The 15,345-nt window shown below is 35.0% G+C and overlaps 1 protein-coding gene across 1 annotated transcript in view; it reads left to right on the plus strand.

Moving 5' to 3' along the window:
* TRPC7 (transient receptor potential cation channel subfamily C member 7) overlaps window positions 1–6,993 on the plus strand; it is a 130,168-nt gene extending 123,175 nt beyond the window's left edge. Inside the window, exons 10-12 of the mRNA XM_087924357.1 lie at window positions 2,702–2,758; window positions 5,545–5,620; window positions 6,375–6,993. Of these exons, the coding sequence (XP_087780483.1) occupies window positions 2,702–2,758; window positions 5,545–5,620; window positions 6,375–6,517 (276 nt within the window). The 3' untranslated portion in view covers window positions 6,518–6,993. The remainder of the gene's footprint in view (window positions 1–2,701; window positions 2,759–5,544; window positions 5,621–6,374) is intronic.
* Window positions 6,994–15,345: the final 8,352 nt, after the last annotated feature.

The raw sequence follows: 15,345 nt of genomic DNA on the forward strand, positions 1-15,345 counted from the left end.
AAGCATAAACCAACTATTAGGACTGTATTCAGGTCTGTATCTAGTTAGCATTTCAAAGAGATGCATCTGTGCCATGTGAGGGTTAATGAAAATGAAAATTCTGAAAAATAAGCACTCTGAAATCCAGGTGAGAACAATAAGAAGACACCACAATTTTGCTGTACTATAATTACCTCTAGGTAATAATCTGCAAGGAATCATATGGCCATAAAAGAAACAAAAAGGGACTTCAGTATTTCTTATTTTAATATTCCAAGTGGCTTCATGTGAATAGTAAAGTAATCTTTCTTTTTCCCATGGATGTATAGTTGGTTTTAGATGAAATATGAAAAAAACATAAGTAGACATGAGAGACAAGTGCATTCAGTGTGTTTTCTCCAGATATTAAATTCTCTATTTTTCTTTGTCAGTAAGTGACTCCTGTTTAGCACAAGGGATGTTGAATATCCTTCCCAGGAATCATTAGCCTATCGCAGAATAGAGTGGATTTCATTACATCCAGGAATAAATTAAAAACTCTGCCCTGTTCTGGATTATTAGGATTAATAACAGAAGCACTCATCCACCATGCACTTCTCCCGAGTACACATGACAGAAAACCCCAATATTATTTTTTATTTAGAGGCAGCATCATAACTCAACAACCCAAAGAAGAAATAAGTTAGAGGCACCATATTTGTGCTCAAGGGCCCACAGAATCAATAGTCAACTGCAAAGAGAGTTTTCTGCCTTTCTTTTTTTGCAAATTAATAGTCATTGAATTTCTTTTTTCAGCCCAGATATGACACCCACAAATGGATAACAGAATCATTTCTTTCACATTCATTATCTTACTATTCCCTTTCAATTAGACAACATTTTACAAAGTTCAAAAAAAATAATATATAATAAGAAAAAAAGAATGAAATGCATAAGATAAGGGGAGGGAAATATTTAATTTACACTGACAGTGTTAGTTAGAACTCTCTATATCCTTCTATCCTTGTAAACTCCCACTTTCCCTGTATACTATTTCACACATTGCCTTTATTAATTTCTAACCTTTTTCAGAATCTCCTCTCCAACAACCATAATTTTCTCAATCTTCCCCTTCTTTTTAATTCATTCACTTAAATACTCCATTGTAACGGCATTTAACTTGCAATCATTCATCCCTGTAAAATGCAGCTACCTTGACTTTTCATACATTAGTAGGCCGAGGGGGAACACCACATATATTTGTCTCACTCCTTGTTCATGTAGAACCATCAGCTAAGGTTTCCATTTACAACCAACCTTCAACTCAAGATTTTTCACAAATTATTCATAATTCAAATCTTTCTCCAAATAAACAAGCATATAATACATACTTTCTTATAGTTATACATTTCTCAGTAACCCTACTGGCAAGAGCAAAAATGTGGCATTCTCATTTACTACCCCTCAGAAAACTGCAGTTGATAATTTTGTTCATAGCCACCACTTATGCCTTTTTATCATAATTCTATCAAATATTTTTTCCTGGAACACTTAAATTAATCTCCTTATATTTATCTCCCTCTTGGTACCTCACCTTTGCTAAAAGGAATAATAAAAGCATTCTAACAATCATCAGCTTCGTATGCAGTCTTTACACAAACATTAAACAAGTCACACAGCCATGCCATAAGCAAACATCTGACATATATTTTAATATTTCTTAAGCTGCATCAGCTGTAATTTGGGCCTTACTATTTCTCAAATTTTCAGACTTCCTTTTCATCATTTTTTTTTCTTGGACAGAAACATTTATAGTATTCCTTTCAGTTCTACTGCTCAATTCAGTTCTTCTGTTTGATATAATTGGGGATTATATCAAACTGTATCCCTATATGGATTCCTAAGAAAATTCCTTTCAGAATTTTATCCATTTCATCCCAAATTTATCTCATCACATTTATTTTTTATCCCATTAACTCTGTCGGAAGCTTCTTGTTCTTCTCTCTGCATTCATTTCCAAAATTTAATTCTTATTAAAATTAATCTGCATTTTCTCTGCCTTTTATAAACTTAACTGTTCCTTGTTCTCTTTGGCTTCATTCTGTCAAACCACTTTTTTCTTTATACCTATATTATTTTTCTTTTACTCTAAAGCAGTTGGAATGGGGTTTCCAAGAAACATGTAAGATTAAACAAGACAAGACAAGGGCACAATCATTGAATGTATGTGGTTTGAATATAAAAAAGAATGACCACCTTGAAAGAAGTACATTAAAATTATTCAGTCATCTACAAAAAAATCAGTGAAGATCAAATCACAAAATGTGAACAAAACTATGCAAGCGAATGGAGCAGAAAGGGGAGAGCCAGACAATCCTGTGTGGAGGGTATTGAAGACATGCGTACAGAGGTGAAAGTCTAAATCACAAAAAGCAATAGATAATATGGATTGGGGATAAGGTAGAAGCAGTTGAAGAGGTAAATAGTGAAAAATATTGGTGTAAATTATAATTATCACACATACACACACATGCACACGGACATAAATAAAACAGCACAGAGAATTTTGCATAGATTCAGACAGACAGACAGATGATAGACTGACAGATATGGCACACTAGGTAGTGGCATTTTGGCTTTTTGGCATGCTCATTCCTTGCTTTTCTTTTTCTTCTACTTCATAATTAGTATCCTATATTTCCCTGCGTTCCTAAAATATGTTCCTCCACTTATGTTTTCTCAGGTGGCAACACTACTTCCCAATGGATTATACCACCACCATAGCCATCTTCAGCATATAGTATGTGCACTATACCTCATGAATGCTTCTAGAATTAAATGCAAATATGTCTTGTAAATAATCACATGCATACATACATACATGCATACATATGCATCCAGACACAGACACACACTCATAGTGAAACCACTAATGTGTATATTGCACTATATATCCAAGTCTTGTTTCTCTTACTAATTCCTGTCAGTATCATAGCTGTTAGTTATATCTATGTATCTTTGCCTAAACTAGGATTGTTTTCTTTATAGAACGGATTCCCTTGTTATTCTAACTTCCTCTGAGGGGAAATACTGATTAAAAGTAATATATTATAACGCAAAAACAATGTTGCAGAAAAGGTCCATGAGCAGGAATGGGAAAACCTTGCTTAATTTCTGCCATTGATCTTTGGGCAGGAGTGAGAGGGTAAAAGAAGAAAGCTGTGCCAAAATTACATTCACTATCTTTCCCCAACCTTTTCTTCCTGGATGTCCCTTCACTGATGCCAGAATCTTGATGTGCATGAGCAGGCTTTGATAATGTTAGTTAGAAAGGAAATAAATAGCTTAACCTGACACTGTTTGGGCCACTCAAAAATATTAAGTTCCCATAGAACAGTGTTCATCTGGAGTAGAGGTGTCAGGTGCCATCTTCATATGCTTCCTTTGAAGCACTTAGTAGAATGGTAGATTGTGGAGTTTGGGAGGGGAGAGCAATCCAATCTCTTTTCCTGCTGTGGAATTTTCTCAACCAGGCCACTTTTGGCAAATGGCTGTCTTGAGGGAGGAACAGCAATCTGGCTCTTTCACCCATTTCCCAATAATCTAGCATTTATTTCTACCCAATGGCAATTGTTTGCAAATTGTTGAATGTTTGGGCTCTTACTCAAGATTCTACAGGCCAGGATGAAACAACTTGGGGAAACAATTGCATCCTCTAGACTGGAGATTCCTTCTCTGTGGAAAAAAAAGGAGGCCTTTCCTTCTCCTCACCTTGTGTGGTAGCTTTAGTCTACTAGATTCTTAAATCATGTGTTCCGTTTTTACAATTGCATTAATTTTGTCATTCTTTACAATGTTAGATGTATCACAAGCAGCCAGGAATCTTGTGCAGAATAGCCCTTTCTTTGGCCATTTAAAGATTCAGCATGTATGAATAGTGACCCTATTATATCCAAAAATAGTAGACAGAACTTTTATTCTTTGAATATAAAGCAAAATCTCTTGAAGTGATATACAGAACAACATAAAGGATAAATAAATAGATCTCTGCAATTTATTCTGTCATTTTTATCTATGTGAGACTTTTCTCTTGTTTCCTACTTTTTCCCTTTGCAATTTTTCATACTTTTAATCCTCTAAAAAGTCAGAATTAAATTGTTCAAGAGGATGTCATCATTTGGGAGACACCAACATTCTCGTTCTTCCTGTTTTGATAAACTCATACTGAAAATCTATAGCCCAAGGATAAACTTTCTGTGATTTCCAATACAGGATCTCACTCCCTTCTTTGTATCATTTAACCCATATCCAAGGCCACTCAGTAAAAGCATGAACCAAGACTCCATGGTCTTATTCAAGTCAGAGAGGTCAGATTAGTGATAAAAAATTAAAGTCATGAACATAAATCTTCAGGAAAACATCACAGATTTTCTAGATCATGATCATTTTCTATCAGTTATCCTGATGAATTTACATGTAGTTCTTGTACTTACAATGATTCATTTATTCAAAGTTACAATGGCACTAAAATAAAGTAACTTATGACTGTTTTTCACACAACCATTGTAGGATCCCCATGGTCACATGATCAAAATTCAGATGCTTGGCCACTGGCATGTATTTATAAAGATTGCAGTGACCCAGGGTCATGTGGTTACTGAAAGGAAAGTCAGTGGTAAACCCAGATTCATTGAACAAGCCTATTACTAACTGCAGTGATTCACATAACAACTGAAGAAGGAACAAGAACAACAAGAAAGGTGGTAAAATGGGGCAAAACTCATTTAATAGCTTAGCTATGGAGATTTTGGCCTCAATTGTGGCTGTGAGGTTTCTCTGTACAGTGATTGTCCTATGGGATTGTTTGTTCATTTGTTTAGCAAACATGTGCACAATAGCAAAATCCTGAATATATGTTACATGGAAATACATAGTTTTCTGACATCTGTAGAGAAATTCCCAATTATTCCCAAATGTTTCTAATCCTGTGGTTAATAGTTAATGACAGAGAAACTACTTGGTGGCAATGCTGAAATAATCCATAGCCAGGAGCTTCCAAATATAGCAAAATAAGAAGCTACTTTATATGTAGTTCAGTACTGTGATTAGTAAGAGTGTTAAACAATGCTCCAAGATTTCATAGAGCTGGTTAAACTATTATTGTTGTTCATTACATTATATTATCTGAATCAATTTTAAAATTTCTAAAACAAAAGCTCCTAGAGATTTTAGGGAGTGAACATGGTAATTTTTGCCTAGGAAGTACCTGCTCTACAGACAAAAAATACAAACATTACTTGAGTAATTGTATGATAGCAACTGGGGAGAAACTGACACTTATTCATGGGGTGGGTGGACTTGCATGTAATGCTTTTCACAGTTTACATAAAATAACGTAGACACATTTTATCAAATAAATATGCAATTGCATAATTGGGCCATAGTTCAGTACAAGTGAACTTGTGTAAGACCACTGAAATCTACAACACATCAAAGAAATTAATTGTCTTGCAATGTGACTCTAACATGCTGTAGAAGTAATCAGGCAACATAATTCCAATAAACCCATTATAATTCCATTTTCAGAAAATAATGAAGAGGCTAATTAAGCGATATGTTCTGAAAGCTCAAGTAGATCGGGAGAATGATGAAGTCAATGAAGGCAAGTGCTTTTAAATGTAACACCACTGTAATGAATCTTGTTACAGTCATGGATTTTTAAATGAATCTTTTCTACTTGGTTGTCAGTCAAATGGTCAATGTAGCATGAGGTAGTTTTTGTTGGAGAGGACTGCCACATATTCACAAGGGTAGTAAGTTTAGAGGTACAGTGTGCTAATATTTAAAAATTTACATATCACTGAATTATCATAAGTGTAAATATCTCAAGTGTATCTTTCTCTCTACCCTCCCCACTCAACCACTCAGTGAAAATTATAGCTTACAGTGGAAGCTGTAAGTTCTATGATCAATTGTTTGCTACAGCATCATAGGATAGCAAATAACAATACAGGAATTTAATAGATATGCTTTTTGAACCCAACATATAAGCTTTAAGTTAGAAGGAAGGTCAGTCAATGATATTTAGGATTGTTTCTGGGTTTCAGAGTTCAGAAGCATTGAGACAGCAATAGATTGCAATAAGTAACATTTTAGTAAATGCTTAAACAAGCTGGAGAATAGTTTAATGTAGCCAAATGATCATGTGTCCCTTTTGAAGCAGCCATTAAGGCATGGCTATCCCCTGAGATCTTTATTCATTTCTACCCTCATACCATGGTGTTCATTGATCTCATAAGCCCATCCTCTGACTAAATCTAAGGCATAAGAAATAAAGATAGGAAGAGTAAGTGAAATGAGCTGATTTACATTCAAGGTAATTAAATCTCACTTTATTTAATTTTTTTCCCCAATAGGAGAACTTAAGGAGATTAAGCAGGACATTTCGAGTCTCCGTTATGAACTTCTTGAAGAGAAATCCCAAGCAACAGGAGAATTGTCAGGATTAATTCAGCAACTAAGTGATAAGTTTGGAAAGAATTTAAATAAGGACATTTGAGAATGGACAAAGAAGAAGAAATATGCTATTCTTTTAACCAGCATTCTTTAAGAGCGAAATTTTTTAGGAAGGAGAATTGTTGAAAGCTGCATTTTGCTGATTAGCCATTCTTTTATGGGGACTGTGCATTAGTTTGCTATATTGAGTGAAGCCAATGATCAAATAATTCCTTTATGGTGTAAAGGTAAGGTGACATTTTCATATTAAAATCATGCTTTCTTTGATATCACAAATAGATGCATAACCTCAAGAAAGGTAACCTTGGCCATTCTTATGCTCAGAACGACTTTTGAAAACTGAAGATAAGACTGAACCAGCACTGCTATAGGGTATAGTTAGGGAGGATCAGAAGCATAAAACTTATGAAAAAGAAGTGAGGTTGTAAAGAGAAAAAGGAAATATATGCAGAAACATATTTCACAAGCTTTAATTCAAACCATGCAGTTTCTTTATTCTGTTTACATGCATACATGCATACACTACTGATACTGCAGAGGGAGATGGAAGGTCTCCATTTCAAACAGAATTATATTTTGTCTTGGCAAATGTCTTCTCTCAGCATCCCGTTTCCTCAGATTAAATGATTACAGACTGGAAAGGTTAGTTGGTGCTTCAATTTTTGACCACTGATTTTCTCTGGTTAGTGAGATTTAGTTTAAAATGTCTAAAGCAAGTTCAAATTAAATTTGAGTCTATGAGAATTAAAGCTGTAAACTGAATTTGTAGATGAGGGAGAAAAAACAGGTTAAGCATAATTGTCCCATAACACTGGGTGCTTCCAATTTTGTGGCGTTTTTACATTACCCATTTATTACTCTTCTGCTTTAAAATGATGTTGAGTTTCAGTTAAATTTACATTTTGATTAAAGGTTTTAGAGTATAATAGCATTATTTGGAAGCATAACACTAATGGTTGTACAGTCCCATATATGGTAATGTCACTCTATAGAAGTTAGAAAAACAAGTTTCCTATCATTTAAAAAAATTAAAAGGCACTGTTTCACGTACAGAATCTTTTTTTTTAAGCAATAATAGCAAGTATTTAGAGCTAATTTGAGAGGAATAAGCTATTTAAAATGCAAAATATAAATAAATGAATATGTATTTATTTATTAAACAAATAAATTAGATTAGAAAGGCATATTTAAAAAAACATCAGCTTCAAAGCTGGTTTTGAAATGCCTACACAGATTTGATAGTGCTATATCACTGCACGTCAAAAGTTTCCCTATGAAATTCAACTGCATTTACAAAAACTTAAGACTTTTTAACCTAAAAAGCAGCACAGAAAGTGTATAGAAACACAGAAAAATAACATTTGAATAACCAATGTCCTACAGAGATCCCCTTCAAACCAAGTGAACAAAATGCAATGGTTCCAATGAAAGGAGATCATCTGTAGAAAGATTATTATCATTTACTCCTCTAAAACAAAGTAAAAGATAAAGAGATACCCTGCCAAAGAGTCAAATGATTGGCAAATGAAATGTTATGGTTTTGTGGAGTTAATTTCTAGCTAAAGAAGTTTTCTATAGCAAATAAAAACAAACTGATGTGTACTCAGGGCGATAGAAGTAGGGTCCCTAACACAGTGGCTGTGGGCATCACTATGCTTTCAATATCTCCCTTGGCAGGCTCCTTATCCTACCTGACTAATGTTTTCTTATATATTTGCAATATAGGGAAACTAAGATGACACATTGCAGCTTTTTCTTTTTGTTATTTTTTTTTCTCCACACTTCTTCCTCTTTTCAGCACCATCTTACTGTGAATACTGGAAGCCATCACAAAATGAAAAGATAATCCCTTTCTACTGATAGCTGACAGGTTAGTTTAGTGGAATCTGTTGAAATCAAGTAGCAAAATGAAGGAAGCAAGAGGGCTCCCCAGCTGCCTTTCATTCTTCCTGGCCTCACTGCTTTGGGCAGGAAACTAAACAAAAGCTTCCTGTTCCCATTACTAATTTTGTCCACCACCATCAACATTAAGATGGTCTGATATGTAAGGGGTCTAGGTCAGATGCAAACCTGATAATCAAGCTATAGTTGTTTGATTGTCTTAAGGAGAATGTCTAGCAATAGAAGAACTCCTTTGAACCTTAGAGCATTCTGCAGTATCTTTAGTGTTTGCTATCTTGTCATGGCTTTTAGTTGTCACTGTGAATCTGGAAGTTACACAATTCCAGTTTCAAAGTGAATAACTAAAATGTAAGAGTTCAGAGCCCTTCCAGATGATGTACCCCCACTACACGGATTGGTAATCTTGGGCACACAGTTAATATATCGGGCAAACTGATATATGTAGGAATTCTGTGAGAGCAGCTGGATTGTACTGCTAATAGCTGTGGAAACTGACTCCCATTAGTTGAACTATGAATCATTCCAGATCAATATTTTCAGAAAACAACATTGGCTTTCAAGAATTCTTTTCCATTTTCATAAGAAGCATTTCTGAAATTTATTTTATCAATAACATTAATATAAATTTTAATCACTGTCAGAAGAAATTGTGTACTTCATCCGACAGTGTCAAATATGGCTTTAAAATGCTCCATTAATCAAAGGAAAAAATGGCTATAACTGTAAATAACACTGATACGGGGATAAGCGATAGTAAAGTCTGTGGGATCTATTCCAAATGGAACCGGTCTCGGGTGGACCCAACAATATGGAATAAATAACTGGAAACTTATGATTTACAGAAAAAAAGGCAATTTAAGTCTGAATTGTCACTATCAGATAGAAAGCCATAAAAATCAATTCATAGAAATCAATTCATGCTGATGAAAGAATTGTGAATCAGGAACAGTTATAATCTTGAACCATTTAGGACAGCGGTCCCCAAACTTGGCAACTTTAAGACTTGTGGACTTCAACTCCCAGAATTCTCCAGCATAGCATAGCTGGCTAGAGAATTCTGGGAGTTGAAGTCCACAAGTCTTAAAGTTGCGAAGTTTGGAGACCTCTGGTTTAGGACATCCCAACAAAATGTGAAACTCTGTAACAAAATGTTTGTTGCAATTTGTCCACACCTAAGAAATTTTTGTTGCTGTTGTCCTGACTCAAGTGTTCACAGATCTCGGTTGTATGGCACCTTCATACTGCTCTCTTCCAGTGGATCAAACCATGTTATTGAACTGAAAAGTCAAAAGCATTGTTTTAATTGGCAGAAATATGGTTTTAGTGGATCAAAGCACACTCTGCAGTTGTGATACCACAAAGCTGTACTGTTTGTTTACAAGATGCACCTATACAACAGCATTATATATCAGTTATTAACAATATTTAATAATCAGCAGAACAAGAAGGTGACCCCGTGACCTGTTCTTAAGTGCCAGATGAGAACACAGATAGCCTAATAGATTAATAGTTATATTTGTTTAAAAAAAATGAAAAATTAAAAAAATGGTGTGCTGTATGTATAATTGTTTAGAAGGGAAATCAAACAATGTATTTTTACCTTTAATAATTTTATCTTGAATATTGTAATATTTTTATCTAAAACAATAACAACAAAAAATAAAATTACCTCAGAATATTTTTTTTTGAATGAAATTCCTTAGTTTTGTCAAATGATAACATTCAGACATACTTTGGGGCACATCCCTATTCAGTTCTAATGACTTTGTGAAACAAAGAAAATAATTCATACCTACCAGAGAGAGAGAGAGAGAGAAAGAGGATATTCCCAGATTTCAAAGTTCAGTCCCTGTATTAAATTGCAAAAAGAGTCATAGCAACAGATAAGATATGCTTTTTTTCCCCTTTCCTTTTCTCCAGAGACTAAATAGAGACTTCTAGTTTTTCTGCTGTGAGGTCACTTAACTCTCAAATATCTTTTCCTTTTCATTCCTCATGAAATGGAATTCCTTAGCATTCCATTTCATGAGGAATGGAAAGGAAAAAATATACCAGTGGCATTCCACTTGGATATTTTTGAATCAGGAACGTTTGCCAGTCTGAACCAAGCATACATATGCAGCACACTGGAAACTATCCTCCTTTCTCCCGACTTCCCTTCCCACCTTCTCATGGCTTGCATACTTCTCTCAGAACCATTTGGCTACAAAACTATATAGTAAGCTGCTTAGCTTTGTATGGTGTTTGACGATTGCAAATATCTGCAATGAAGTGCTACAGTGATAATGGGGAGGGGGCAACCCAAAGAAATACCATCCATCACAACAACGTTGAAGGGTGACATATTGAAGAGAGTGGAGGGCAAGAAGATGGCAAACATGGCCTGGTCCTTCAGCATAAATTCTTCTAGAATCAGAACAATCATTAAGAACAAAGACAAGAACACTGAACATAACTTTCTCTCAGAATGTAACCTGTTTATAAATAATGTCTGTATTGAAGACCGAAAGATAAAGGCAAAGCTGTCTTAAAATTCACACTTTTTCAATCTCAGAAGTACTTCTTAAAATCAGACTTATAAAAATACAATCTGGATCAGATTGTTTCCTGACTTTGTTTAGCAAACAGATGGAAAAACACCCATTGGGAATTGACAACTGTGGAAAAAAATTTGAAGTTTTTTGGCCATCTGTCCTGCTTGCCAATATGAAGCTTAAAAGAATGAAAGAAAGATGAGATGGTATAAAGGTAGTCCTCAAACAATCATGTAACGATGGTCCAGAATTATGATGGCCACGGAATGGGTGTGCAGCCATTGCAAAACATTACACCTATGGTCACATGTTTGCAATCTAGGTATTTGGCAACCTGTTCATCTTTACCACTGGTTGCCAAGTGTCCCTTGATCGTAGGATTACCATTTGCAATCTTCTTTGCTGGTTTCCCAGAAAGTCAGTGGGGAAGCCAGCTGGGAAAGATGCAAGCTGTTACAACCTAGGATTGAGATTCCCTCCAACTGCCAGCAATTTGAGAGTGAATTGAATGCCTGCCAGGAGGAAATGTAAAATGGGAGGAAATATGAGCTCTGAGTAGATCTGAGTCCCCCATCGCAGGCAGACAGACAGTCACAAAGGGAGCCCTTCAAAAGTGAAAGGGCTTGTCTGGTCTGGGGAGGAGAATGTCTTGGACAGGCTGCAGAAATGGAAGTCAGATCCCAAAGATCTGAGCTCCATGCCTGCAGCCTTTGGAGGGATAGAAATCTGACTTGTTTTATTGCATATCAATCTTAATTTGTTTTTACTATTGTAATTACTTTAAATAAACTTTAATACAGTCTTGACCAGCAATATTTTAATGAATTGTTGTTCTAAGTGGTACTGTGTATAACAAATTAAATAAAGCCAGTACTAATATGGAATCAATAAAAAAAAGCCACATGATATTCCTGCAAGCATTTTAAGAATTCAAACTGAATAAATCTATCTTAACTCTTTTATTATTATTTTTTTATATTCATAAGGGTCAATTGTGTTAGCAATCAGCAACTCAGCCTTCAGGTCTTCTAGAAGATTGTAGGAGATTATCAGGTAAAATATGAAGGAGCAGGGGTGAAATGTTGGGGTTACTTTTGACAGTTTTACATGGCAGGAGTATTAATGTTGGGGAAACGAGAGGGAATCTTCTTCAACCTATCACTCTCATCCTTCAAATTGTCAAAACGTGAAAAAATGGTCCTAAAATCATGTTTCCAAAATTCTGCTATTTTGCTGTAAAATGTCAACGGTCAAGCTCGCAGGGCTGGAGAGAAAGAAACAGAAGGCTGAGATATGTAGATTGCTTATCATTGGCATTAGGGATGAAACACATATCTGATCATGCAGGATTCCACATCACCAAGGTTCTGCACTGATGGAGTTTCCCTAGGTGTTCAATAATGTTCAGTAATATGAAGAAGGCAAATGGCCCTCCCTTTCCAATTGCACAGAAAGGAAAGGTCAAATCAGGCATATTATGAAGCAGTTATAGGAAGAAGTAGCCAAGGAAGTAGATCAGCCCCTTAAGCATGCTGGTTTAAAGTTTTAATAATATTACATTTTATTACATTGTAGTATAAAAAGCATCATAGTAAAAATAAAGAAAGAAACCCTAGAATAACATGGTACCTAAAAATAATGCACCGTGCCTTGATTTAAGCTGGCCATCACTTAGACTTCAAAGACAGTAGCTGTGTTTTTCATTTGTGTACATGATGAACGTCCTTTAGTATGCCAGATATGCTGTCCTGATTAAAAAACAAGGAAAGGGCCTCATGCTTTGCTACTGGAAGAATAAATTCCACTTTATTAAAATCATCCAGAAGAGAGAGAGAGTATCAGGCATCATGTAAAGGTTTAAGGATTTGCAATTGGAATTTAAAATAGCTGACAGATTTGTAAGGAAAGTTGATATTTCAAAAAACATATAATAGTAACTAGTAAACAAAACAAATGTTGCTTAGGATTGGGGCAACCATAAGGCAACTTACAGTTGCCTAAGGCAGCAGATTCTCAAAGTGACAGAACCCCAGATATCCTAAGATAATATTACCTGAAATTAATCTTTCTTCTTCTTATTTCTAGCATTTTCCCATAGGTACAGGTTTCACTTTTCAGATCAACAAATGCCATATCAGATGATCAAACCACCAACCAAGTTCAACTAGATAATTTTTATGTCTATGTTAATTATATCCTATCACCTTTGCTTTGGTCCTCTGCACAGGTATTTGTCATTGCAGTGGTTGGATGAGGAATTCTCCTTGTAGAATATGGCCGTATCTCTTTAGGCATTTTTCCTGCATTCTCTCTTATTGGTGCAAAACACATTGCTGCTGGTCTTTTGTTGCTGATGAGGACAAGGAGGGAAAACCTAATGACCCAAAGAGCATGTACATCTCCATGACATGTAAAGGGTGCTCAACACTTTTGATGATTGGCCAATACTCAGCACTTTACAGTCTTGCTGCTACTTCTTAAATTACTACATTGCAGTAGAAAATTGCTTTAAGCCATGGTCCAATTCCAGTCCAAAAAAATTCTGTACACAGAATAGTCATCCTGATTCTTAGTCCAGGAGTAAAATTATTTTTGCTATCTGGGATGTTCAACTTCCCATTTATCTGTAAAAGAAGTTCTATCCAAAGGTTCCTAAACAGGTCTAATTTTATGCAGGTAATTTCTTTTGTAAAGCCATATAGATTCTTGCTATCACATCACATAATTCTCCCAACTTAGCCAAAAAAAACCCCACCCTATTTAGAACCTGGAAAAAAAACCTTATAAATTATTACTGTTATATATATATATATAATATATATAATTTGAACCAGTGAATGGGTATAGTGCTCTACAATAATTGAATTCAAAGTTTGAATTCTTCTGCTGATCAATGGGTCTTTGAATTTTGACTGATCTTTGGCAGTGGGACCCCTTTGAGACTGATCTCTAAGGGCAATTCTGAATTGCGTATTTGGAATAGACAGATGTTGTTTATTATACAGTAATTGGTCTCATAGTCAGCCAGATGTTCCTGTTTAACATGTTCCTGTTTTCCAAAATATTTTATGTCAATGACTTGCTTTGAGATAGATATTGGTCATTTCCAAATCACCATAATCTTTAGGGATTCCCACCCCCCAAAGATGCTTTTATGATTTATACTCTTTAAAGGTCCCCTAATGAAGGAAGGAAGCCCTTGCAAATAATATAAATCAAAGAAACCATATGATTATACTCATTTTCAAGCTTTGTTCACATATATTGAACCTTATGAGATATGGGTAGTCTCTGACATGACCACAATTGAGCCTAATATTTTTGTTGCTAAGTGAATTTTGCCCCATTTTATGACTTTTTGTGCCATAGTTATTAAGTGAATCACTGCAGTTGTTAAGTTAATAATGCTTGTTATGTGAATTTGGCTTCTCCATTGACTTTTCTCATAAGAAGGTCACAAAAGACTTTGCTTCATGTTTACACATGACCCTGGGACACTGCAACTGTCATAAATATGAACCAGTTGCCAGACATCTGAATTTTGATCACACGACTAAGGGGATACTGCAATGGTCGTGTGAAAAATTATCATAATTCATTTTTTTCAGTGCTGTTTTAACTTTGATTGGTCACTAAATGAACTGTTGTAAGTCAAGGACTACCTGTCCATTCACCATAGAGAGAGACTAGTAACTCTAATTCAATATGTGTCACAATAAAATCTCTTTCTATTCTTGCCATAATGTCCATAATGTTATATACTTTAGTCATGTCAAATCTATAAACAAGATAATAATAAATATACTTTTAAATTGTAGTTTCCTACTCCAGCATGTTTAGCTATTTTTGAAAGTCAACATGCCTTTTCCCCCTCCTTTGACTCTCCATTCCAAGCCTTTTTTGTTTGTGATCTTCATTCTCTTTCAAAATATCCCAAATAATCCAAAAGTAATACAATTTTGGCTCCTGAAGTTACAGAATCATATTAAAAAATCATTTTAAGAGTTTATACTTCTCCCAGGGAAGATAGAAAAATAAATGGTACAAAAATGTCATCACATTTGAATTTGTGTAAGAGCACCTCTTCAAAAACCAACATGTTGATTAAATACCGGTAGAAATGTCATGTATATCCTGTACTTGATTTTTTTAATTTATATATACCTTCAAGAGAAAGACTGTTTGCTTTTTATCACCTAGATCTTAATCCTGTCCTCCCAAATGGCAGAAGACCTTGTAGGAATAAGAAAAGGAAATGTTATGAATAAAACTGCATTACACTAATGTCTTGTAGTAGGCAGCTCTGCTGAATATCTCAAATATTTGCTCAAATACCACTGCCTGAATCCACTTCTAGCACCTTCCAGTTGGCAGAGTTTTCTATTATTAATGTATCACAGAGTATTGCCATGGGCATACGTCAATGATCTCAGAG

This window comes from Pseudonaja textilis, chromosome 2 (assembly GCF_049901715.1).
Source record: "Pseudonaja textilis isolate UNSWEBS1 chromosome 2, rPseTex1.2, whole genome shotgun sequence".
Classification (NCBI taxonomy): Eukaryota; Metazoa; Chordata; class Lepidosauria; order Squamata; family Elapidae; genus Pseudonaja; species Pseudonaja textilis.